The sequence below is a fragment of the Pelodiscus sinensis genome, chromosome 11 (assembly GCF_052426305.1).
Source record: "Pelodiscus sinensis isolate ZL-2025 chromosome 11, ASM5242630v1, whole genome shotgun sequence".
Lineage (NCBI taxonomy): Eukaryota > Metazoa > Chordata > Testudines > Trionychidae > Pelodiscus > Pelodiscus sinensis.
Genome location: NC_143062.1, coordinates 27766075 through 27792557, shown reverse-complemented (window position 1 = coordinate 27792557; position 26483 = coordinate 27766075). Strand labels below are relative to the sequence as shown.

The 26483-nt window shown below is 48.5% G+C and overlaps 1 protein-coding gene across 1 annotated transcript; it reads left to right on the top strand.

Annotated features, from left to right (window-relative positions):
• Positions 1 to 4238: 4238 nt before the first annotated feature.
• Positions 4239 to 24715, top strand: MCM2 (minichromosome maintenance complex component 2). The gene is made up of 16 exons (XM_006120226.4): positions 4239 to 4395; positions 5120 to 5304; positions 6074 to 6249; positions 9897 to 10160; positions 10849 to 11068; positions 11436 to 11643; positions 12314 to 12448; positions 12740 to 12931; positions 14317 to 14410; positions 16331 to 16581; positions 17788 to 17914; positions 18102 to 18214; positions 19138 to 19380; positions 20279 to 20461; positions 21625 to 21780; positions 23550 to 24715. Exons 1-16 carry the CDS (start codon positions 4390 to 4392, stop codon positions 23658 to 23660), a joined length of 2664 nt encoding a protein of 887 aa, XP_006120288.3. The 5' UTR covers positions 4239 to 4389; the 3' UTR covers positions 23661 to 24715.
• Positions 24716 to 26483: the final 1768 nt, after the last annotated feature.

Genomic DNA, 26483 nt, shown 5'->3' with positions numbered 1-26483 from the left:
ACATCTCAGTGTAACATAGAGCAGAAAGGGCAACTTCTTTCCATCTCCTTCCACACCAACAAAGGCATTTCACCGGACTGTATCTCTTCAATTGGTTTCTCCTCAAGATACTTGGGAGTGCTGTATCACTGTACAGAACTCTAGAATACTGTAGTCATGTATTTACCATGAGGCAGTGAAGACAGCATTATAGACAACTTTAATGGGATCTGATTCTCTAGGTCCTTTGGACTAAGTCTTAATAAATACTTCTCAGTCTTAAATCAATAAATATTGAGCTCTCCACACCTCTGTGCCTCAATCTGAGACTTACATAGGTACACACTCCAAGGTGTGACACTATACTACCTCTTCATCTTTCCAATGTTGTCATCATCATTTTCGTTCTGCTTCTTGAATTTTTCACTAGGAACATAGGCAATATTATTATTAACTATAAGAATAGTATTTTCATCAGTAAATCTCAAAGCATTCTACCATATCAAGTGAGAACAATAGCTGCTTGCCTGAGAGGATGGGAAATGGAGTGACCTCTCTATAACCTGGGCTGGAGGAGGGGGACCTTTAGAAGTGATTGGGAAAAGACAAATGTAGTGCCCATCTTCAAAAAAGGGAAGAAGGACGATCCAGGGAACTATAGGCCAGTCAGTCTTACCTCGGTTCCTGGAAAAATCATGGAAGGGATCCTTAAGGAATCCATTTTGAGGCACTTGGATGAGAGGAAAGTGATTAGGAATAGTCAGCATGGATTCACAAAGGGCAAGTTGTGCCTGACCAATCTGATTAGCTTCAATGATGAGGTAACTGGCTCTGTGGACGTGGGAAAGTCAGTGGATGTGATATATCTTGACTTTAGCAAGGCTTTTGATATGGTCTCCCACAATATTCTTGCCAGCAAGTTAAGGGAATGTGGATTGGATAAATGGACAATAAGATGGATAGAAAGATGGCTAGAAGGCCGGGCCCAGCGGGTAGTGATCAACGGCTCGATGTCAGGATGGCGGTCAGTTTCTAGCGGAGTGCCCCAAGGTTCAGTTCTAGGACCGGTTTTATTCAATATCTTTATGGATTGCACCCTCAGCAAGTTTGCAGATGACACTAAATTGGAGGAGAGGTAGATACGCTTGAGGGCAGAGATAGGGTCCAGAGTGACTTAGACAAATTGGAGGATTGGGCCACAAGAAATCTGATAAGGTTCAACAAAGACATGTGCAGAGTCCTGCACTTGGGACGGAAGAATCCCAAGCATAGTTACAAGATGGGGACCAACCAGTTAAGTAGTAGTTCTGCAGAAAAGGACCTGGGGGTTACAGTGGATGAGAAGCTGGATATGAGTCAACAGCGTGCCCTTGTAGCCAAGAAGACTAATGGCATATTAGGTTGCATTAAGAGAAGCATTGCCAGCAGATCCAGAGATGTCATTATTCCCCTTTATTCGGCTTTGGTGAAGCCACATCTGGAGTATTGTGTCCAGTTCTGGGCCCCCTACTACAAAAAGGATGCGGACGCATTGGAGAGGGTCCAGCGGAGGACAACCAAAATGATTAGGGGGCTGGAGCATATGACTTATGAGGAGAGGCTGAGGGAGTTGGGTCTGTATAGTCTGCAGAAGAGAAGAGTGAGGGGAGATTTGATAGCAGCTTTCAACTTCCTGAAGGGAGGTTCCAAAGAGGATGGAGAAAGGCTCTTCTCAGTAGTGACAGATGGCAGATCAAGGAGCAATGGTCTCAAGTTGTGGTGGGAGAGGTCCAGGTTGGATATTAGAAAAAACTATTTCACTAGGAGGGTGGTGAAGCACTGGAATGGGTTACCTAGGGAAGCAGTGGAGTCTCCATCCCTGGAGGTGTTTAAGTCTCGGCTTGACAAAGTCCTGGCCGGGTTGATTTAGTTGGGATTGGTCCTGCCTAGAGCAGGGGGCTGGACTTGCTGACCTTCTGAGGTCTCTTCCAGCTCTTTGGTTCTATGAGTCTATGAGTCTAAGTGCGTGAGTAACTGGTTTTTTGATAAGGCCACTGTATAACCTTGTTAGCTCTTGGTGTAATGCTGGCAGAGCTATCACTATGGCACCTCTAATTATTCTAATTCATGCTACTTTAGTACTAGGAAAATCTCATTTTATGTGAGTTTTTTAGCAGTGGTAGAAATGCTGACTCAGCCCTGGAGACTGACACCCTATAGCCACTAGACAGGTGTGGCATAAACTGCAGCAGGACAAGATTCGCTTTCATCAACCCATGTGCCTTACCTTTGCCTTGGATAGGGCTGCTCAATTGACTCATTCAATTCTTGCTCTCTGCTGGGACTGCCAATGAAGGAGATCAGTTAGTGCAATCCTGGTGGTGGTGGTTGATTTTGTTTTTTTGTCACTATCCCACTAATAATTTAGACTGATTTTACAAAACTCATCTTACCCATGCCACCAGGTCAGAGTAAAACCAGCCTTTTTATCATCAGATGGTAAAAACAGCTTTTAGCTGGATTCAAACCTCCAGGTGGGTGTGAAGTAGGGATGTGCATGGGTAACTGTGTGATGTTTACCAGGCAATGGTTTCCCATTATCGGGAGTAGCCCCCTGCATGCGGCTAAAGGGCCGCTCCAGTCCTGCAGGGCTGCTGGCTCCCAGCCCATGCTGGCTGGGAGTCGGCAGCCTCATGCGGGGCAGGAAACAGTAGTCAGGGGAGCTGCCCTTTCCAGACCTGTGTGAGGCTCCCAACTCTCAGCGCACACAGGCTGGGAGCTGGCATCCCAGAGCAGGGCCATAAACAGCTAGGCTAGAGCAGCCCCTGCTCAGAACATGGAGGCTGCTGCAGCCTGGCACTGCCAGGTGGGGAGGGGAGGGCTGCTCCAGCCCAGCAGGCTGGAGTGGCCTCCCTGCTCTCCCTTGTTTAATCAGTTAACTGGTTAAACTTAATGTTTAACTGGTTAACTCATTAAATGGAATTTTACATCCCTAGTGTGAAAAGTTCCTACCATTCTTAGTCATCTGGAACTTCCCAGCACACAGTCTCACCCTAAACCAAGGACAAGCCAAGATCCAAACACCTGGACCATTTAAAAACAGACCATTGACTTTAGCTGCTTAACCTGAGCCACTTATAGGCATTGCCATCCCTAGGAAGGTGCAGAGCCTGGAACAGTCCTCCCCTTTGCCTGGGTCTACCCCATACGCTTACCCCATCTCTTTCTGTCCCTGTTCAGCCCCACCCTGCCCCCATTCCATTCCTACCCTTCCTACAAGGCCCCTCCCCAAGAGATGTTGCCCAGAGGATTAGTGGGGGCCTGGCACTGGCAGCAAAGGTCGGGCCCTCCTGCACTCCCCATGGCAGCGGGAAGTTGAACAACCCAGCCCTAGCCTAATTCCCAGCCATGTTGCTTGGAAAAGCAAAGCAGGCTGCTGGGTCACTCCGCTTCCCACTGCCAGGGAATGTAATGTTGCAGTGCTCTGGTGTCAGCACATGGTGGCATCTTAATCCAGGCCCAACACAGCTGGATAGGGTGAGCAAGTGGCATTTCCCAAGGAGACAAACCAATGCCCGCACTTTTTAAAGTGTCAACAAGTGCCCAACCATAGGCCCTGGAACAACCTCCCCCCACCATCCAGGAGCAACCCACCCATAGATGGCAGAGCACAAAACAGGCTGTTGTGTCTCTCTGCTTCCTGCAGCTCCCGACGCCATTGGTTAGCGTGGGGTGGGCGCAATCCTTGCTGCTAGTCCCAGGCCTTCTGATAATCTCCTAGGCTGCTTTGGGCTCTGTAGGCCCCCCAAAGCATGAGGCCTGGGGTAGCTGCCCCAAACTGTCCAATGGGCCTGATTTTCAGAGGCGCTAAGCACCTGTAGCACTCATGGATTTGATTAGGTCATTTCTGAAAACCAGGCACAATGTGCCTGAAGTTGGGATCTTGTAAAAACTGGTTGGGTGCTGGGACAATTTTTATAGTGAGGGTGCCAAGAGGGGACCCTGTAGATAATGAAAATCACTTCAAACCGGGGAGGTGTGGGGGGGAGGTTGTTCCAGCGCCTATGGTTGTCGACACTTTAAAGAGTGCGGGCATTGGTTTGTCTCCGTGGGAAATGCCACTTGCTCACCCTACCCAGCTGTGCTGGGCCTGGAATAAGATGCCAGCCTGTGCTGACCCCAGCGCACTGCAACATTCCCGTGGTCTCTGCTTATGTTGTGTAGCCCCCTCCAGTCAGCCTGTACCCAGCCTCAGCACCAGCCCCGCAGCGTCCCGACACCTTCCCGAATCTCGCGCCGACTCACAACACGCTGCTGAATATTCATGAGCGGCTCGTTAATTATTCATGAGGTTTCGCGGGCTTTTGCCGACCACGTGGGATTGTTTCGCGCCCGGGAGTTGAGTTGGCGGAAGCTGTAGCGGCAGCGGGGATGGCGGTGAGCGGCGGGGTCCGGCTGGGGATGGAGGAGGGGACCCTAAGCACGAAACCCTCCCTCTGGGCTCTGCATGGGGGAGGGGTCCCTGAGCACACAACCCACCCCCGTGCCCTGGGCTCTGCATGGGGGAGGGGACCCTGGGCACACAACCCACCCCCGTGCCCTGGGCTCTGCATGGGGGGGGGACCCTGGGCACACAACCCCCCCCCCACATGTCTTGGGCTTTCTGTGGAGGTGGGAGCCACTTTGCATGGAAAAACTCCCCCCCCCCCCCCCGTTAACTCTGTATGGGGGAGGGGACTTTTAAAGAAGGTGTTTTCATATTTGTTCATTTTTTTAATTGTATCCTTTGGTATATATGGTTGTGACTATTTTCTTCCACTATTTGATCTGAGGAAGTGGGTCTGGCCCACGAAAGCTCATCATCTAATAAACCATCTTGTTAGTCTTTAAAGTGCTACATTGTCCTGTATTTTGTGTCTATATGTGCACAATAGGTTAATTATTGAGCTTATTTTAACTTCCCTGGTGGAGATGGCTTGTCCCTTCCCAGACCTACTCTCGCACTGTGGGGTCTGCTGGGAGTGTAGACCAATCAAGCATTAAACATCCCTTCCACTTTATCCAGTTCCGTGGTCCCTGGAGGGGATGAGTTAGACCTGTGCATGCTCTATGGGAAAGTCTTTTTCTGCCAGCCTCTAACACGACTCTGCCTTTCCTGCAGGATTCCTCCGAGTCCCAGAATGTGGCCACCAGCCCTGTCCGTAGCTCTCGGCGAGATACCTTCACTTCCAGCCCAGGCAGAGACCTGCCTCCTTTTGAGGATGAATCAGAGGGGCTACTGGGGACCGAGGGGCTCCCTGAAGAGGAGGAGGATGGGGAAGAGCTGATTGGGGATGGGATGGAAAGGTAGGGAGCATGCAGCAGTCAGGCAGCGACGTGAGATGCTTCCTGGGGCTGTTCCATGCAGGAAGCATGTTCGCAAAGGGGGCAACACCTCTGGACACAGGTTTCAGGTTCTTTTGAGGGCCGTTAGGGAGAGAACTTGTTGTCTTCAGCCTGGTCCTCTTTTGTGCACCTTTCAGAATATACTTTGTAGATCAGCACATTCACGCTGTATGGGTGTTTCTCAAGTGCCTCTTAGGAGGGCATAGTCCATTCCATGCGGTGTGTCAGCTGAAGAGAAGCCTGAGATGGGAAGAGCAAAGGGGATACACAGCACTGGTGAGGGCTATGGACAGATGCCCATAGCTAGGATAGCAAGTCAGAGAGGAACGGTTGGTGAGTTGTGAAGGTGAACGTGTATAATTCCTGACCAGACTGTGTCTGGCTCAGATCAGTGCTAGCCCCTCACACAGGGGAGCTCGAAACTCACAATCCTGCTTGTTCTACAAATAGTGGAACCTTTGTAACTGGGTTTAAAAAACCCATCACTTACCCCGGGTCCAATAGCAAACCATTGAGCTGTATGTTACAGAGACTTAGTCTAGGTTTGTATATTGGTATCTATTGTCATTGTATTGGAGTGTCTGCCACTGGTAACAAGAGACTGTAAAATTCCTCTCTGTTTTGCTTGATCTTCCTCATGCCACCTTGCCCCAGAGAGTAAAGAGTCTGGAGAAACACTGTAATTTGGTTGCACCGCAAAACTGATTAAACTAGATCTGTGTGTGCCTAGGGACTACCGCCCGATTCCAGAGCTGGATATCTATGAAGCTGAGGGCCTGGCCTTGGATGATGAGGATGTGGAGGAACTGACTGCCAGCCAGAGGGAGGCAGCAGAACAAGCAATGAGACAGAGGGACTGTGAGCTGGACCGGGGCCTGGGTCGCATGAGGAGAGGGCTGCTTTACGGTATGTCAATGATATTTTAGATGCGATTGTCTCGTTGCAGTAGAGGCTAGTCTCTCTCCCACTGGGAAGAGCTCAGCCCGAATAGCCTGCCCACTGTAGGCGCTCCAAAGTCTGCTGAATAGTAGCTATTGAGGGGTCTCTGCGGCAGTGGGCTCACCTGAATGTCCCCCATACACAATCTCTATGCGGTGAGCACATTAAGAGCTCTGGCATATTAGCCTGGTGCCCTTGACTATGCAGCTGCTGCCGAGTCATGACTCCAAGATCCATATAAGGATTTGGGCTTGTGCTCGGTAAGTGCTGGACAGACTGCTGCACTCTTGTTACGAAGATTGTTGGCCCCTTTCTCTAAAGGGACCATAGATATCATTAACCCTGAGATCCAGTCCAGTACAGTCCTCCTTTCTTCTTGCTCTGGACGCAGGTTTTGATGTCACCCTCTGTGTACAGTTTTTGGGGCCCACATGAAGCTCTTGCATTTGCCTCCATAATGTCTGAAAAGCCAGTGCAACTTGCTTTTGGTACCTATAGCTTGGGGTTTGCAGTAGACCAAATCTTGGATTGGCATGGGGAATAAACACAATTTGGGGAATTACAGACCATCAATCACCTTAACTTCAGTATCTAGAAACATAATGGAGCAAATAATTATGCAATCAATTTGCACACACTTAGAAGGTGATAAGTAATAGCATAAATTTGTCAAGAACAAATTGTGTTAAACCAACCTAATAACTTTCTTTGAGATGGTAACAAGCCTTGTAGATGCAGAGGAGGAGTAAATGTGGTGTATCTTGACTTTTGATCCTGTCTCGCATGACCTCAGAAACCTAGATCCGTGGTGTCCAACCTAGTATAACCTATCCGTGGGAAGTATAACCTAGATCCGTGGTGTCCAACACACTAGCCACATGTTTAGATATTGGCATAGAGCAGGGATAGGGAACCTAAGGCCTGGGGGCCAGATGTGGCCCCTGACTTGACTGGATCTTGCCCCTGAAGCTCAGAGCTCCCCACCCAGCATTGGTGCTCCAGCCCCCTGCCATCCCACTGTGGGGCTGGAGCACACAAAATCTACAAGCCTGGCCTCCCCCTAGGCTCTGGTGCGTGGTATAACGAGGGGATCTTTTAAATTAGGAAGGGAAGGGGGATAAAGATGCTGGTAAAGAAGCAAATGGGAGGCTTTTTTGTTATATGCACCATCTTTACAGGCCTGGTAATGGCCAACTTCATTGAGGTGGTTACCAGATTTGAACCTTTTTGGTTCCCACACCTGCTTTCCCTGACATTCAGGGCCAGAATAAGGCATGCACATTACAGACCCATATTTAAAGCCCCCCTCCAGGAATCATGTGGTTAAAGAAGAAGCTCAGCTTTCATTCTCAGAGAGTAGTCATTAACGGTTCACAATCCTGCTGGAAGGCCATAACAAGTGGGGTTCCGCAGGGGTTTGTTTTGGGACCGGTTCTGTTCAATATCTTCATCAATGATTTAGATGATGGCACAGAGGGTATGCTTATTAAGTTTGCAGACGATACCAAGCTGGGAGGGGTTGCAAGTGCTTTGGAGGATAGGGTCATAATTCAAAATGATCTGGACAAATTGGAGAAATGGGCTAAGGTAAATAGGATGAAGTTTAATAAAGGACAAATGCAAAGTACTCCACTTAGGAAGGAATAATCCATTTCACACATACAGAATGGGAAGTGACTGTCTAGGAAAGAGTATTGCAGAAAGGAATCTAGGGGTCATAGTGGACCACAAACTAAATATGAGTCAACAATGGGACTCTGTTGTAAAAAAAGCAAACATGATTCTGGGATGCATTAACAGGAGTGTTGTGAACAAGGCACGAGAAGTCATTCTTCCGCTCTACTCAGCACTGATTAGGCCTCAATTGGAGTATTGTGTCCAGTTCTGAGCACCACATTTCAAGAAAGATGTGATGAAATTGGAGAAGGTCCAGAGAAGAACAACAAAAATGATTAAAGTTCTAGAAAACATGAGCTATGAGGGAAGACGGGGGGATATGTCTACACTACCCCGCTAGTTCGAACTAGCGGGGTAATGTAGGCATACCGCAATTGCAAATGAAGCCCGGGATTTGAATTTCCCGGGCTTCATTTGCATAAGCGGGGCGCCGCCATTTTTAAATCCCCGCTCGTTCGAACCCCGTGCCGCGTGGCTACACGCGGCACGAACTACCGTTACTCCTCGTGGAATGAGGAGTAACGGTAGTTCGAACTAGGAAGCCTAGTTCAAACTACCTAGTTCGTGCCGTGTGTTGCCACGCGGCATGGGGTTCGAACGAGCGGGGATTTAAAAATGGCGGCTCCCCGCTTATGCAAATGAAGCCCGGGAAATTCAAATCCCGGGCTTCATTTGCAATTGCGGTATGCCTACATTACCCCGCTAGTTTGAACTAGCGGGGTAGTGTAGACATACCCTGAAAGAATTGGGGTTTTTTTAGTTTAGAAAAGAGAAGACTGAGAGGGGATGTGATAGCAATTTTCAGGCATCTAAAATGGTGTTACAAGGAGGAGGGAGAAAAATTGTTCTGATAAGAGAACAAGAAGCAATGGTCTCAATGGTCTTAAACTGCAGGAAGGGAGGTTTACGTTGGACATTAGGAAAAACTGCCTAGCAGTCAAGGTAGTTAAGCACTGAAATAAATTGCCAAGGCAGATTGTGGAATCTGTCTAACATTCCCTTAAAAATCTTCAATGACTAACACCTGTCAAGGATGATCTAGTTAATAATTACACTGCCTTGAATGCAAGGCACTGGACTAGAAGTCCTCTTGTGATCCCTTTCAGTTCAACAGTTCTCTGATTCTGTGGTGGTAGAATGGAGCTTAGTTTGGTCTGGCTATACACTGGGAACTTCTGACCATGTTTGCAAAGATATTATGGTTCATTCATCTATATATTTTAGAGCATGTGTCTGTTTGATCAAGAACTCCTCCTAAAGGGTAAGAGTGAGGATCACCAAATTGGGTATATAGCTTTCTCTTAAACGTAAAGCAGTGTAAGAGTTTGGTTGTGCTCCTGGAATGGGATTGCTGCTCATAAAATCAAACAGAAAAGAGACAGTCTTCAATATTGACATAACCGAGTGAATGTTGAAAGAGACTGAACCAAGAAAAATAGGGTGAACTGGAATAAGATTGCTTCTCAATAAACCTTACGGAAAAGAGATTAAAATGGAAAAAATTGGAGTAGTGTTCGATTTTGGCACAGCTAAATCGATGCTTAAGGTTTGAAAATTAGAAGAAAATATTATTGGAAACCAAATTGTTGATAGTCCTTTTTTGTTAAAACATAGCAAATAAGAGTTTATAGGGATGAAAAAAAATCTCATTTGAAAAGAATTGTTAAAATTTTTCCATTTGATTTTTTTGATAATATTTTTTATTAAAAATCTGAAATAAAAATTAACGTAATAAAAATAGCACTATTTTTTAAAAATACAAGCATTTCAATAAAAGCATGTGCATTTTCCATTTATTTAAAAAAAATGACTTGGCAGACCCATGTAATGCCAGGTAAATCTGCTAATTTATATATACAGAGAGCGGGGCAAAGAGGTGTAGAAGGCAGGAACATAGGTCAGCTCTGACTGACCCCTCTGTTTCTTTCAACATTCAGACAGTGATGATGAAGATGAGGATCGTCCTTCCCGGAAGAGGCGGTTGGCAGAACGGGCAGCAGATGGGGCGGAAGAGGAGGATGAAGACATGATTGAGAGCATTGAGAATCTGGAAGACATGAAGGGGCATTCAGTAAGGGAGTGGGTGTCTATGGCAGCTCCCCGGCTTGAGATCTACCACCGCTTCAAGAACTTCCTGAAGACCCACGTGGATGACCATGGGCACAATGTATTCAAGGAGAGGATCAGTGACATGTGCAAAGGTACAGCTGGCTGTGGGACAGGTGGAAACGGTGAATGAACAAACCCAGCTGGATGTATTTTTGTAGTGGAACACACTTTGGAATGTCTGATACGGTGTTTCCCCACTTCCTCCTTAGCTGTGGCACTCTACAGCTATCTTTTCTGTATGGCCTTTTCCTCTCCTGTCTACCCCAAATGTTGAATCAGCTTTCTCAGGGACTTTGTTGCTTTATAGCTGAATAGTGCAGAACTTTGTTGTAAGCTTTTTTCTGACTTCTTAATTTGTGCCCCTCGTATGTTCACTTTGCACCACGAAGCTGAATTCTGCCAGCAGGAAATCTAATAACATATGTTTGATTGGAAGTTTACAGGCTCGCGTACAAGATGAAGAGGAATTTTACATTTGTGTGTTTGGCTTAATTTGCACCAGGAACCAGATCATTCAAACAGGGAACAGGAACAACGCCATATGACTTAGGAGACCAGTCTCAGCTCAGCAGTGTAGCCTAGAATTTGTAGTAGTGAGTCACAGGAGAAACTGAACTAACAAATGTTGGTGACTAAACTTGAAGAAGAATAGTTGGTCAATAGAAAAGGCAAAATTAATGCAGCTGTAGGCGCTGCTGAGGAGCGATACAGTAGAACATTGGTTATAGGAGACTGCTGACTGCAGATGAATGACATCTACTCTACTTGTTCCTTCTACAGAGAACAGAGAGAGTCTGGTGGTGAACTATGAAGATCTGGCTGCCCGGGAGCATGTCCTTGCCTACTTCCTGCCTGAGGCCCCAGCTGAAATGCTGAAGATCTTTGATGAAGCCGCTAAGGAAGTAGTGCTGGCCATGTACCCCAAATATGACCGGATTGCTCAGGAGATCCATGTCCGTATCTCACACCTGCCTTTGGTGGAGGAACTGCGGTCACTCAGGTAGGCAGTGGAGCTGGTATTGATGATGGCCAGGCCTGTGGGAGCCTTTGAACTGCATGTTTGGGATGGTCAGGCTTGCTGGAGTTATGTTGACTAAAGTTCTGTGTGAGAAAATGGAGAATCTGGGCTATGCTGGGGGAAGCATGCCAACGGAAGCAGCCTGACCCAGTAGGATGATGGCCTCTATTTATTAAAGTAATTCAGTTGCTCAAGGATAATGTTTCTGGTGCCCCAAAAGATAAACCACAAACCTGTGAGAATAGGCTCATTGATCAGTGTTTCGACAAGCTATCATACCTTGCAGCAGGCTGGGGCAGGTCCGTCTGCCTTCCCTGGAGCCTGCTCATATGTTTCTTTCTCACTTTAGGCAGTTGCACTTAAACCAGCTGATCCGAACCAGCGGTGTAGTGACAAGCTGCACAGGGGTTCTGCCTCAGCTCAGCATGGTCAAGTACAACTGTAGTAAGTGCAGCTTCATCCTTGGGCCCTTCTTCCAGTCCCAGAACCAGGAAGTGAAGCCTGGTTCCTGCCCAGAGTGTCAGTCCACTGGCCCCTTTGAAATCAACATGGAAGAGGTAAGATTTAAACCACCTGTACAAAGTTGATCTGTCTGTTGCTGTGGACCCTTCTTCTCACCTCTGTCCAGTGAGGAACTGATCAATGACCAGTCTGGTCCCCAGATGTGCCTGGGATGAATCTTTCCATGTCTGATACCATGTAGATACCTGAAGTGCTGCAGGTTGCCTTCCAAGATACCCTTCTCCCAAAGTTAGGTCAGTGTTGATAATCCTTGTAGAGATAGGAGAACCGAGTCACTTGCAAGATAGTAGCAGAACCACTGACTCCAAGTTCTTGGCTCCGAGTTTTTGAGTTGACCATTATACCATGCCCGTCCCCACAAGCTGGGTGTCTTTACCCAAGTGTTTCAACATTGAAGCCAGGAGATGAATGGGCAGACACTACTAACCTCTCCCTCATGCAGGTGGGTGCTTTGGTCCTGGGCAACATGGCAGAAGCTTCTGCCGTATTCAGGGCTGCCTATCCAGCAAACTGCCTCTAGCCCTAGAACTATTTCTGATCAACCTCCTGGCAGTCCTGGCCCTCAGTCTTCACCCAGAGCTCAGTTTAAACTTAACTAACTGCTCAGCACTCTGCCTGACCCCTTCTGCAAAGGGCTTTTGAATAGCACCTGTGGAGCCCCTGTGGGCATCTGACTCACCATGCATTTCACATTTGTTCCTGCAGACAGTCTACCAGAACTACCAACGCATCAAAATCCAGGAGAGCCCAGGCAAAGTGGCAGCTGGCAGGCTGCCTCGCTCCAAGGATGCCATTCTCCTTGCCGACCTGGTTGACAGCTGCAAACCAGGAGATGAAATTGTAAGTTTCACTGGGGGCGAGGAGGGACAGGGAGCAGTTACATTTATTCTCGGCACCATGGTGGCAGTGCAAGGACTTGGGCCATCACTTAGGTGTGTGTTGGGGTGGGAGGGGTAACAGTTGGGGCCGTCTTTGCTCTAAGACATGTCAGACTGGGGTTGAAAGTCATGTTTCCAGTAGCTTGAGAACGAAATGTTTGCGGGAGGAGACAATCTCGTGCCATGGAAGCTGGTACTTGGAGGTCCTGCTACCTACACTTTAACCTACCATGTCCCTTTCTGTGCCTTCCAGGAGCTAACGGGGATCTATCATAACAACTACGATGGCTCCCTGAACACAGCCAATGGATTCCCAGTATTTGCAACAGTGATCATGGCAAATCACATTGCCAAGAAGGACAACAAGGTGGCAGTTGGGGAACTGACTGATGAGGACATGAAGGTTATCCTAGGCCTGTCTAAGGATGAGCAGATTGGGGAGAAAGTGAGTCTGCGTGAAACATTTCTCTCCTGGCAGAGCGAGCTGTCTGCTTGAGTCCAGAACCAAGAACAAAGTTAAATGGCATGATATTATAGTGGGGCATTTCTAGTCAGAAGCACCCCATCAGCTCAAATATCAGCTTCTGCCTGAAAATATCTTGCCCCGTGTAATGCTCAAATGGCTGTTGATGAGAGTGAGAAACTAAAGAGGGGTGGATGGACCCTTTCTTGGTTTTTTGTGTGCATTTTTATCAGTGCCTTGTGTAGGGGCAACTTTGCTGTTCCTCCTTGATAGTCAGTTCCCATCTTGTTTATGCAAGCCTTTCATACCACCAAAGGGACAGAACAGAAAAGGTGACTGGGGAAGCCACCAGAATAAACCTACTTCACATGGGTGGTTCTGGAACTAGACTGATGCCAGCTGACATCTGTTTCTGGAGCAGCAGTTGCCTAGCAGAGAGAGCAGAAAGAAAATCTAGCTACATCTCATCTCCTCCCTTTCTTTCCTTTCTAAGGCCAAGTGCCTAAAACAACCATCTTCCTCTTAAAATGTTCTGTCCTCACTCCTTATTAACAGCAGGTTGTGATTTCAGGTTAGCAAAGAATTAGACAGGCTTAAACTATACAGTTAGCAGCTCTACAGCTCAGGTCTTGGCAGGTTGATACATTAAAGGACATAGAGCCAGAATAAGGACGTCTTGCACATCCATAAGGCAGAAAGTATAATGTGGTGGGTTCAGATCCCTTAGCAGGGATGAGATCTCTCTCATCTCTATCCTGTCTTTGAAATCCAGAGTGTGATGCTTATAACTTTACTTCCTCTGAGCGGTGCTAATATATATGTGAAGCCAGAGCTTTGGAAATAAAGCTTGCAGTTCTTTGATTTCAAAACTTTTTTTTTTAACAGTATCAAACATTTTGACAGAACTTTTCTTCACTGGGGATGCAATAAACAATTGTCTGTAATCTGAATACTTGATCTTGAGACATTAATCTGCACAGCAGAGCATCCATTATTAATGAATCAGTTTAAACTGGCTTCAGCCAGAATCAGGATCTCTGATTCAGAACATAATGTAACAAATACAGTTTCTGCAGTGTTCAGTGCAAAGTGTAAATGTGGTGGCCACAGTGAATCCTCCGGAATGCACTGAATTGTACTGTACCTCATCCACACTGCGCTGTCATGGAACTTGTATCAGTCCATTGTGTTGTATCGGTCATATTACTGCATCAACGTGATATCGCTCTCTATATAATAAAGGAATAATTTAAGTCAGCAGGGTGCAAGCACTGATGAGAAGAGCTGGGTAGCTAGTGAACCACTTTTCATGCTGAATAGAACAGACAAGGGGATGCCATTGAAAACTCCTCTGCCTTTCCTTTCAGATCTTTGCCAGCATCGCGCCATCTATTTATGGGCATGAAGACATCAAGAGAGGCCTGGCCCTTGCCCTGTTTGGTGGTGAACCCAAAAACCCTGGTAGGTGTAGTGTCATTTGTATTCCATACCTGTTTCTGCTGGCGTAGTGAAGGCAGTTAAGATTTATCTTGGTATTCTGATGTCTGGATAAGAAGATGAGGAGTAGAGTAAGGGGACATCACTAGGAACATGCATCCTACTCTACAGGAGTAGAAATACATAGATGGAAGACAAGGCCTGAGCGTGGAACAGCTAGAATTTAGGCAGTTGCTCACTAGCATCCCTCTGCTGTTAGCATTCTGAGTTTAGTGCAGTGACACTCAGATTGCAGCAGTTCAGGAGCCAAATGAGAGATTGACATTACACAAAGAGCCACGGGAGTGTGAATTCATTGTTTCATTTACTGTAGTACTGTCTCTCTGATTCTCACAACAAATAAGTTAATAACTTAGTGCAAGTTGATAATTGAATTGGTTAATAACATAGTAAAACATCCTGATTGGTTAATAACTATATAATACAGTGTTTTAATACTAAATGCTGCAAAGAACATCAGAAGATGCATTAAAGATCCGCTTGTGGCTCGTAAGCCTCAGTTTGCGTATCACTGGTTTAGTGTCTTTGTGCAGGTCTAATGCCTGTGGGGGGAATCATCAGAACAGCCATACTGGGTCAGACCAAAGGTCCATCTAGCCCAGTATCCTGTCTGCTGACAGTGGCCAATACCAGATGCCCCGGAGGGAAGGGAACACAACAGGCAATCCTCACATGATCCCTCTCCTGTCACCCATTTCCAGACAAACAGAGGCTAGGGACACTATTCCTACCCATCCTGGCTAATAGCCATTGATGGACCTGACTTCCATGAATCTATTGAACTCTTTTTTTGAACCCTGGTAAAGTCCTAGTCTTCACAACATCCTCTGGCAAGGAGTTCCACAGGTTGACTATGTACTGAATGAAGAAAAACTTCCTTGTCTTTGTTTTAAACCTGCTGCCTATTAATTTCATGTGGTGTCCCTTAGGGTACGTCTAGACTACAGGCTTCTGTCGACAAAGAGAGTCTAGACTACATCCAGTTCTGTTGACAAAGCAAGTCGCTTTGTCGACATGAGAGTATAAACGCAAAGGACAGTGTGGATGTAATAACACCTTCTGTCGACAGAACTCTGTCCACTAAAGGCATTATTCCTCGTAGAATGAGGTTTACCACCGTCGACAAACCTGCCAAGTTCTGTCAACGTTATGTCGACAGAACTCGGCGGTAGTGTAGACGCAGGTATAGTTTTGTCGACAAAAGCCCACTTTTGTCAACAAAACCCTGTAGTCTAGACATACCCTTAGTTCTTACATTGTGGGAATAAGTAAATAACTTTTCCTTATTCACTTCTTCCGCACCAGTCCACACTTTTTCCACAATCATCACTGCTTCCTCCTTGTGTACGAAGGTGTCTTATTTAAACTGGGAGCAGAAATGCAGCGTCACATGCTTACATGTAAAAGAACCAGGTTCCGCAAGGGGTTGGGGAGCACTGAGCCCATGGGCCACCAATATGTACTAGAGCTTGGTGACTTTGGATCTCTTGCAGATCTGTTTGGGTGGATTTTTTGCACTTGCAGAACTCCATTGGGGAATGAATTGGGGACTCCCCTAAAATGTACCAAATTCCAATTCACTCTGAAGAGGTGGTGGGAGAAGAAGAGGCAGGCTGAAGGAATTGATCTTTTAAACAAGACTTTCTGGCTTTTGCTGAGCAAGTAGTGTCTTGAGTGCTGGTAAGGAACCGTGAGATGTCATGGTTCTTGCCAAACTCTGAGGGTGCCAAGTGCTGTATTTTTTTTGCTTCCTTGTCAAACACTTACCCTTCCTAATGCTGCTGTTTCCTTTCACTTACATACTGCTCCATTAGAGGACAGAGTCATTGTTAAATTATATAAAAGCTACTTTTCCCTAAGTCCTCTCTTTCTGACTGGCTGTAGGTGGCAAACACAAAGTACGTGGTGATATCAACGTCTTGCTTTGCGGAGATCCGGGTACGGCCAAATCTCAGTTCCTCAAGTATGTGGAGAAGGTGTCCAGCAGAGCCATCTTCACCACTGGCCAGGGTGCTTCTGCTGTCGGTCTGACTGCCTATGTCCAAAGGCACCCAGTCAGCAAGGAGTGGACCCTGGAGGCAGGGGCGCTGGTGCTGGCAGACAGAGGTGTCTGCTTGATAGATGAGTTTGACAAGGTGAGTACTGACTTCATTGATGCAATAAGACCGAGCTAACGGGGTGCAGGTTAGGGACTCTCTTGGCTGAGGAGTTCAATGGCTCATGACAGTGTCCCCCCACCACCAGTGTTTTACCCAAGTATCTGTAGCTTGTAGGAAAGAATGACCCAGGCTTGTGGTGAGGGGAGGGGTGCTTTGTTAGGCCTTTGGCTAGACTCACAATGAAGTTCATCTGTGTGTGTTGCTTAGGAAAGTACCCTTCATGCAGCCTGCTTGCTGAAATGCTTCAGCTCTGACCTGCAGAGATGGAGAGCTCAGAATATCTCCCAGTCATCTGCTGGTCTTCAGCCTAACAAGTGCCCATTCTGGCGGTGCGGTGCCATTTAGGAACTGCATGGAGACACCATTTCCCACAAGCCACTGAGACCTCAATAGGTGCTTCTGAGATGCACTAGATTTACCTAGGTCCCCTAGAAGCAGGGGCAGGGAACCTCAGGAAAATCAGTCGGGGGCTGCACAGAAGTGAGAAGCAAAGTGGGAAGCCCCTGACTGAGAAGGAGAAAGGCACTCCCCACATAGCTCTTGCACACCAGAGCCTAGGGGGCCCAGGCTAGTAGATTTTGTGTGTTCCAGCCCTGTGGGTGGGTGGCAGGAGGGCTGAAGCGCCAATGTTGGCTCCCCAATGCTGAGCCTCGGGCCAGATCCAGGCAAGTTGGGGCTTCATCCAGCCACTGAGTCTGAGTTCCCCAACCCTGCCTAAGAGCAAGTGGAATAAGGATTTGCCACTGCAGTCGGATAGACGGGGCTGGCCTGAATCCAAGCCATCTGCTGAGGCGTCCTCCAGGGCCAGCAGGATGCAGGTAAGGAATGAATCTGAGGTTCTAAGGTCAACCTGTAGCTGTGAAGGGTGCAGACTCATGTCCTTGAAATATCTGTGCCCCCAACCTGGGGCTCGTGGATCCTCCCTGCTGCCTCCCTGGCTGCCCAGGGAAATGTGAAAATGAGTTTCTCAGCTCTTGTGGCAAGCTTTTGTGTAGTGGGTGGGAGCTGGTGATCTTTTTTTCCCTCCTCTTCCTCCACCCCCCCCCTGTAACCCTGTCAGCATGCACCTAGTGTTGGCTCATGGAAGTTGACTCATGAGACCTTGTGTAATTTGTTCCTTCATACCTGGCCTCTTGCCTTCCTGCAGGGTAGTGGGCCTCAGAGTATGTTGTTTTATCCTAGATGAATGATCAGGACAGGACCAGCATCCATGAAGCCATGGAGCAACAAAGCATCTCCATCTCCAAGGCTGGAATAGTCACCTCTCTGCAGGCCCGCTGCACAATTATTGCTGCTGCCAACCCTATAGGTAAGTCCCTAGGAGCCATGAGAGCAGGAGTCCCTGTCTCCAACCCATGGTATCAGTTTTGCAGTCACCAGAACTGCTGCTCTGCCTCTTTATGTACCTCTGGCCACCAGACTCTCTAACCCTGTTACTACGTGTGCTGTCTGGAGACAGAAACCAAGCCCACAGTAATCAGGTTATGATGCTGTAGGTGGGCGCTATGACCCGTCGCTGACTTTCTCGGAGAACGTGGATCTGACGGAGCCCATCATCTCTCGATTCGATGTCCTGTGTGTGGTGAGAGACACGGTGGACCCAGTTCAGGTGCGAGTCGAAGTGGGGCCCACAGCTCATGCAGTGGTGGGGGTGCCACTACCTGTGCTGAGAAGGGAGAAGGCTGGGTTCTGGCACCTGCCATGCTGCAATAGTGCTGAAGTGGTGGAAAGGGGGTGTGGGGCAGAGCTACCCCTTGCCTTGGTGCTCTTGCAGGTTCGTGACTGTAGGCTGCTTTGGGGCCCCACCCTCCATCTCTAGGACTTCTCATTCCTGCTACATCCAATTCCTTGAATGCCCCTGCTTCTGTCTTCTTTTCACCCTGTGACCAGTCAAGTGGCCAACTCTCTGAATTGTCCATTCAGGGCATGGAGAGAGGATTGCACCACACCCATTTCCCCCATGCAAGGGAGCTTCATCTCCCATTTTCACCCAAAAGGTCACAGTGCCTCCCAGCACCTTCCAGTCCTCACTCAAACCTACGCCTCTGTCAGTGCTGTGCACAGTCCTGTCCTTCATGCTGCGATGTCTCCTGGAATGGTTTCTCCTCCCGGGGCACTTTACCCCAGCATGGTGAGGCTTTCCACCTGCCCCACAAAGAACTGACCTTGCTTCTGTAAATGCAATGTGTCTTAATTGCAGCCTGGCGACTTGCTAAGATTCCCTTTTGGAACCGGTGCACATAGCTCCAGCATGTGCCAGAGTCGCTGTCCTATGTCATGAGGCATCTGATCCCATTTTCCTGAGTTTGACTCTTGAAGCCTTTGCCAGCCTGGGTGATGGACTGGGAATGAGTCTGGGTCCCTTTGTCTGAGTACGACCGTTAGCCAGCTCCTGTTTGCCCACACTTATTCCCCCACGTGCCTTGTCCGCAGAACACAACTGCTTGGTAGAACTCAGCTGCAGAAGCAGCTCTGCCTCCCACTCTGAAGTGAATGGCTTCAGTGCCTGTTATTCCTCCCATTGTCCTGCAGGACGAGATGCTAGCCCGGTTTGTCGTGGGAAGCCACATCAAACACCACCCTGGCAGCAAAGATGTTGTGAATGGAAATGCACAGGAGGTGATCCTCCCTAACACCTATGGTGTGGACCCCATCCCCCAAGAGACTCTGAAGAAGTACATCATCTACGCCAAGGAAAAGGTCCATCCTAAACTCAACCAGATGGACCAAGACAAGGTGGCTCGGATGTACAGTGATCTCCGGAAGGAATCCATGGTGAGTAGACTGAAATAAGGGGGCTTATTCAGGGGAGGGGCGACCTGGAACATGAGCGGATTACCCCAAGATCTGCCCATCACCCACAGTACTTGGGTAGGAAGCTCTGGGCCACCTTGCCGTACGAGATGGACTTGAGTCCAGGATTGTAGAGCCATCTGGTAAATTACTGATTCTGCCTCATCTGAATGTATAGTAAGCCCAAGTTAGCAGCAAGGCTTTCTATGCCACAGGGCTAATATGTTCTACTGCACTATGCTCTCTGGTAGGAATCCATAGAGCAATCTTAATTATGTTGGCTTCGTTGCTGGGGAGTCCCATAAGTTCCTGCTGTGTTTTTGGATTTCCTTTGAGGCGGACGTATGCTCCACCTGACTCCTGGGAGCAGAGAGAAGCCATATGGCAGCAGACAAGCTCTGCAGTGCTTTTCCATTGTGACTGTGGACTCCTCCCATGGGATCCTAGATCTTCCTCCTCTTAATTAAATCTGATGGGGCCATAGGGAGTTTCATGGACTTTGGGACAATTAGTTTAATGTCGGCTTTTATAATTCCCTACTAAGAATTGGGACGGGGGAATGACCCCCTCATGCCTCTCAACATAAATAAGCAGAATAAGGGGCACAAGCACCTTATTGCTCACCTTCAAGTGATTTAAATGTAGCCTGTGTAGGCCCGTGTCAGCTGCCTTTCTCGGTATTGCACTATGCCTGCCAGCAGGTGGTGCAGGTTCCTCAGTTTTTGAATGGTCTTGGGCTTGAAGATTCATGACCTGTCAGTCACTTGCTGTAGGCAGCTTTGCCTCAAGCAGAGGTGTGTGGGCTGAGAAGAGCCTGGTCTGCTTTCCTCTCTTGTGGTGCATGTGCCCTTGTAACATTGTCCCTCCCCTCACTTCGTAGGCCACTGGCAGCATCCCCATCACGGTGCGTCACATTGAGTCCATGATCCGCATGGCTGAGGCCCACGCCCGCATCCACCTGCGGGATTACGTGGTGGAGGACGATGTCAACATGGCCATCAGGGTGATGCTGGAGAGCTTCATCGACACACAGAAGTTCAGCGTCATGCGGAGCATGCGGAAGGTGTGTTAAAAGGAGCTTGTGGGTAGAAGACCCTTCACCAGCTAGATTGAGGCTCCAGCTGAATTGTCTGGGTTGGAAACCAGTTGGGATTGGACAGTGGCTACAACACAGACCTTTACCTCTGTCCCAGTATGCACAGGGCCTTAGGGAAGTGCACCATGTTATCCTGCAGGGATGTAGGGAAGCCACAGTGACTGAAACCAAAGGGCTGGCTACAGCTTGGGCTAGGCTGCTTTATAATGCAGTCCTTCTGCCTGCTCAGGTAAGATAAAGAGGCTTATATGGCCTCCACAGAAGAAACCCATCTTGGGTTGATTATACAGGGCATCTTGGGGGACAGAGAAGGTGTGGCCAGAGTGCACTGGTCTGTGGCTGTTCTTGGTTAGCAAAATGGTCCATTGAAGGCTGCTGCTGCCAGTGTAATTTAGAGCACCCCTCAGGTCTGTTCTACACTCCTGAGGTTGGACCCAGATTTAGAGAAGCATTAAAGTTATCTTAAAGCAGATCCATATGATCCCAGCCCTCTGTGTAAATTCAGGGTTAAGGTTAGCTGATATACCTTTTCCTCAAGGGCACACCTTCCCCCAAAAGCCCCGTCTTTCAGCCTTTCGGGAGCATCAGACAGCACCTGATGGAGAATCCTCAGCCTGTTATGTTAAATATGTTCACCGTTTAGATTCTGTGAATTTCTCCTGAGCCACTAATGTGGCTGGCAAAGGCCTGTGTTTCAAAGGCTAGTCAGACTCCTGAAGGAGGTGTTTGAAATGGAAACGAATGTTTTTGTGTTTTTACTTGACAGCTTAAACCTCACCATCCCACACGGTATGTCTACACTACAGCTGTAGCCATGCCACTGTAGCGTGGATATTTCTCACATTGACAATTGCTGGAAGGAGAATTTCCATTGATGTAGTTAATCCACCTCTCTGAGAGGCAGCAAATAGGTCCACAGAGGAGTTCTTCCATTTGCCTTGCCCCAGCTATTTCAGGGTTAAGTTGACTTACCCACAGCCCTCAAAGAAAATTTTTCACGGCCCTCATGGATGTAGCTCGGTCAATATAATTTTCAAGTTTAGACCAGCAGTTACTTTTGTCCTGTGTGCAGCTCCTAGGTTGTGTGGCCATCTGGCTCTAACCCTTATGCCTCTTCTTTTGCTTCCCAGACCTTTTCCCGTTATCTGGCTTTCAGAAGAGACAACAACGAGCTCTTGCTGTTTATTTTGAAACAGCTTGTGGCAGAGCAGGTGATGTATCAGAGGAACCGCTACGGGGCCCAGCAGGATACCATTGAGGTGCCAGAGAAAGACCTGGTGGATAAGGTATGGGATAGCTTCTGTGCACGGCACTCTGTCTAAGGGGAGGACTGGCTGTTCCCAGACCCTTCCATCCCTCCACTCCTCTGTTCTTGGGCTCCCCAATAACCTTGGGTGCTAACTGGTATCCTTGCCGTATGTAAAAGGAGATGCTTGTAACACCAGAGAGGAACAAGAAACCAGCAGCTCCAACTCTAGTAGAACGTGGTTTGTGATGGTATTTTGAAATATCTTCTCTAAGGAACTCTATTACCATTGTCTCAGTCTGCCAGAGCTGCCTTTAAAGAGACAATGCTGGACTATTAATGTTTTCAAAAATCCTCTTGCTTGACTTACTGCACCAGAAGAATGTGGCATTAGATGTAAACCATTTTAAATGAAGTCTAGCTTTCAGTTCGACTCTTGCCTCTTTGCTCTTCTCCTACCTGGGTAAGAGAATAGAGGACTGACTTTCACTTTTTCCTAATCAGTTTTGTTTTTGGTTTTTGTGGCTAGTCTAATGCTGCAGTATGCCGTAGCTGGACAGCAGAGCCCAGACAGACTCTCTGAACAGGGGTACCAAGAGGGTAGTTACCCTGGGATCTGGCGATTTCAAAAGGATCCAGGACTCGCGACTGCTGCAGGAGTGGGAGAGGCTGGCGCCCCAGACCTTTTAAATCATTTCTAGAATGCCTCTCTGTATGCTCCAGGCATCTCTGAAGGCTGGCTGTGGGGTGGCAGGGTGGTGTGCTCCAGTGATGTGGCCCAGCCTTTCTGCCTGAGGCCCTGTCTTTCCAGGAGTACAGAGCTACCCCTCCCTCCACCTTGCCCAGGGGCCTAGCAAGTCTGTCGGCCCCCCTGAACTAGGGGAGTGGCTGGTGCTTTCCCTGTGGAGTTCAGTCTGACTGGCCAGTGAGCTGACAGGATGGAGAAAAGCAATTGATTATACAAGCAGTGATCAGTGACCATCATATCTGCTCCATGCCCTCCTTCTCCCCCGTCAGTGTGTGTATCTGACTTCCCAGCCTGCCTGCAGGCTTTTTTAACCAAACTGAACTATTGGCCCTCACAAGGTATGTTGGTTCTGTGCATGGCACCAGTAGAGTATCAAACTTCCCATTCTGTCCTTCCTTCCTTCTTGGTCCCTGTCATGGAACGTGCCTAATGTACCTCATCTCAGGTCCACCAGAGAAGTCTGTGAACTCAGCCCCTCTTGTGAGAGAAGGCTCTTGTGCAGATCAGAAATCTCGCTGTAGATAAGTGCCTGCTGCATATAATGGGTCTTGGCTTTCTCTTTGCATTTTAGTTTCAATGGAAGTAAAGGACAGGCAGGAAGCAGGCAGTCCTGGAGCTAGCACCCTCCAGGCAGCTCTCCTCAGCTGCTATTGTTAGCCGGGGCCCCTGCTGAGCAGAAACCAGGCCCACCAATGGGGGGGCAAAAGGAGTAACTGCCCCAGGTCCCACTGCTTCAAAAGGGCTCAGAGCTCCTGACCAAGCAGCGGTGGCGGCAGTGGCCAGAGCTCTGGGCCCTTTTAAATCACCACCGGAGCACTGCATTCCATGTGGCTTTGAGGGCTGTGGGAGGCTGGCACAGTGTGCTCAGAGCCAGCTGTCCCAGCCTCACCCCTTGTGCCTGAGTCAGGCCTGCACCCCCACTTTGCCCAGAGGCCGGGGGTAGGAGGGCTGTCACCTCTCCTGGCAGAGACTGCTCATTTTCATGAATGGTGAGAGCCCTCCTCCATGGCGCGTCTTTTCTGAAATAAGCGTTAATGCCTCCCTCTATCCTCCTCTCCCAGGCTCGCCAGATCAACATTCACACCCTCTCTGCCTTCTACGACAGCGAACTGTTCAAGATGAACAAGTTCAGCCGTGACGTGAAACGGAAGGTGATTGTCCAGCAGTTCTGAGGACAGCGGCAGAGCCTGCCAAGGGCGGAGGAGAAGTTGGCATGTGTGCCCCACTCCCCCAAAAAAGAATGCAACGGGAAATAGGAGAACCTGGAAGACTCAGCCATTCTCTTGCTTGCTTTGATCCTTGTGGATTATGGGAGCGCCTTAGGCATGCAGAACTGCAGAAGGACTTGTAAATAGAACAGAGTTACATAGTTTAGAGCTCAGCTAAGTCTATTTGTTTGCAGCTTTGGAAACTCTCTTCTATCAGGTCCAGCTAAGAGACGTGAGAATTGCTGGTCGTGAGATTGGCTGGATGATTTACATCTTCCCCACGTCACCCATGCGGAGTTCCCACTTGAGTGAGTCCCCTGAGGGAACAGCTGGAGCATGCCAGCAAGTAGAGGCATTCCTTGGCTGGCAGACACGCGCCAGCCAGATTACCAAAGCCGTTAGCTCCCTTCTGTTTCTGGTTCCTGCCTAATGGATAGTGATCAGGACTGGTTTGTGGAGATCTGAAACTGACCTCCCAGCTGAATCCTTTGGGTCTGAGTGTTAATGTTTCCCTAGGCCCCTTCATGGACCAAAGTTGTGCTTGGGCTCAGCGGGAGCTGCTTGACAAGACTTTAACATGGCACATAGAACAGGAACATTTGAGCTGTTCAAACTGTTCAAGAAGGGGAGCTGGTTTTGATCTGCATTGGGGCAGTGTCCCAAGTCTCTGGCAGGCTGTAAAATGCCATCGTGCGTGACACATTCTGCCCTACAAAGGGGTGCAGATAGGAACTGGAAAGAGCAGCAGAACCTAAGCTGAATTGTCGGTTTAGGAACGAAGCCTGTTCTCAGTGCAAAGCGCTCCCGTGTCCTTAAGGGTAAAATCAGCTGAGACACCACAGCTGAGATAGCTGAGGTGGCAAGAATTCCAGCAGGACAACATGCAGCAAGAAGTGTGTTTGGGGGTGGGGGAAAGCACAATCTGAAGATGTTCCTGTGTCACACCCTGTTTTTGTCTATTAGACTGAGTCTCTTGCCCTTCTACTTTGTGTTTTGAATACATGTGTTTTTTGAATGTGCCTGTGTTTGTATTCCTCTGGGAATTTTCCCCCACTGCAGTAAGGGAGGATGATCATGACTGAGCCTCTTGCCTTCTCTCATCCTTTTTCTTATATCTGCTCCACCATTCAAAATGAAGTTCATAGTGGGGGGGAAGGAGCAATTTTATCTCCTGGGGTTTGGTGTCCTGGCCCTGCTTTTGCACCTACCAGGAACTGTCACGGGAGGGAACGGGGCAGATTGGGCAGCTATTGAAGCACTGGTGGCAGGCAGGCGAGGAACAATGTGGGCACACAGTAGTTTTCTCTAGGTGTTTATATAACTGGCCTGCCTTTCCGCTGGAGCTCTCTATGGCAAGACTTCCCCGTGCAGCTCATGGACACGTCTTCCTGGTCCCCTCTCCTTTGCTGTGGGATTTTTGCCTCCAGTATGCACTGGTATAAATATAATTAACTAGTAGGCTAGGTGTGGACGTGCCCAGGTAGTTGTCATGGCAGAGCTGGGGTGTGGATGCAACCTATGACTTGAAATCAGCTAGTGTGACCTGAGCTTAAAACCCATTTCATAATCATGGGTAAAGGCGGCAGCCTGGACAGAACCTTTTAGCGTAAACAGCTTCCCACTAGCAGCTGAAGCGTGTTCTTATTTTCAGCATACTGCGCTATTAACACCTCCCCTGCTATTGCCTGAGGTGTGGGGACAAATGGTCTGGGAGAGCAGTGGGGAATTCCTCGTCTGCTTCCAGCCATTCCGTCCTCTCTGTCACTAAGGACAAGAGATGTCTCCACTGGCAGAGGGCAGAGACTTTCAGTTTGAGATGCTGCTAGCCCTACCCCCTACACTATGCACCATGAGCTCTTAGAGGTAGCTACTTGGCTCCACTCCCGGTGGCAGGGTCCATCCCAGCTGTGCAGGACAACCCTGGAACCTGTGGTCCTTGCTCCAGCTGACAGTGAGGGTCACTGGTGTGGAAGATGACCACAAGCCAGGCATACACATTTACCTCCCTTTGGGAAGTATCCAGGCTGCAGTAGTATCAATACAGAAGGGAGGGCAGAGGAGTGGGGTTCCCCTTCAGTTCCTGTGCCATTCTGACTCTCCTCCCTAACATGGCCCTGACTGCATATTCCTCCTCTCAAGACTGGCAAGCAGCCCCAAGCTCCTTGGAGTGAGCTTAGGCCTTCAAGAACATGAGCTGGTTGGTCTGAGCTGGGATGATGCAGTGGGTGAAAACCCATGCTGCTTTACTCATAAGCTACCTTGCTGGGAAGCATCTATCAGCAGAATGCAGCAAGGATGGTGCTGTAAAGTCCAGAGTGGAGCAGAGTATTTTCTACTGCATGCTTCCTTGGGAGCTGCTATCCTGCCTAATAGGCTTCCCTGAAAGTCCCTGGGGTAGCCAAGTTTAGGTTCTCTGTTCCATGGGCTAAGGGTTAAAACGTTACATGCAACCCCAGGTGTGAAGTGAAGGTCCGCTGAGTAGTGAGGAAGAGGAGAGACTGCTGCCCTGTTTGGATTTGTACTTGAATCCACAGAGAGCTGGGAAATACAGAATTACTTTAATACTGCCTTCTAAGAAAGACAGGGATCCGGTTGTGTCACTGCAATCTGCCAAGTCCCCTTTAGCTGCGTGTGAATGCTGAGTCAGGCTGGCTTTGGAAGGGCCTCCAGTGTGACTTTGAAAAGGGGTGAGTTGCCCAGACTGATCCAGTACAGGCTGAGCCCATGGTGTGATCCATGGTGTGCAAACTCACTCTCCTGCAGGGGAGAATGGTGCACCTACCTGCT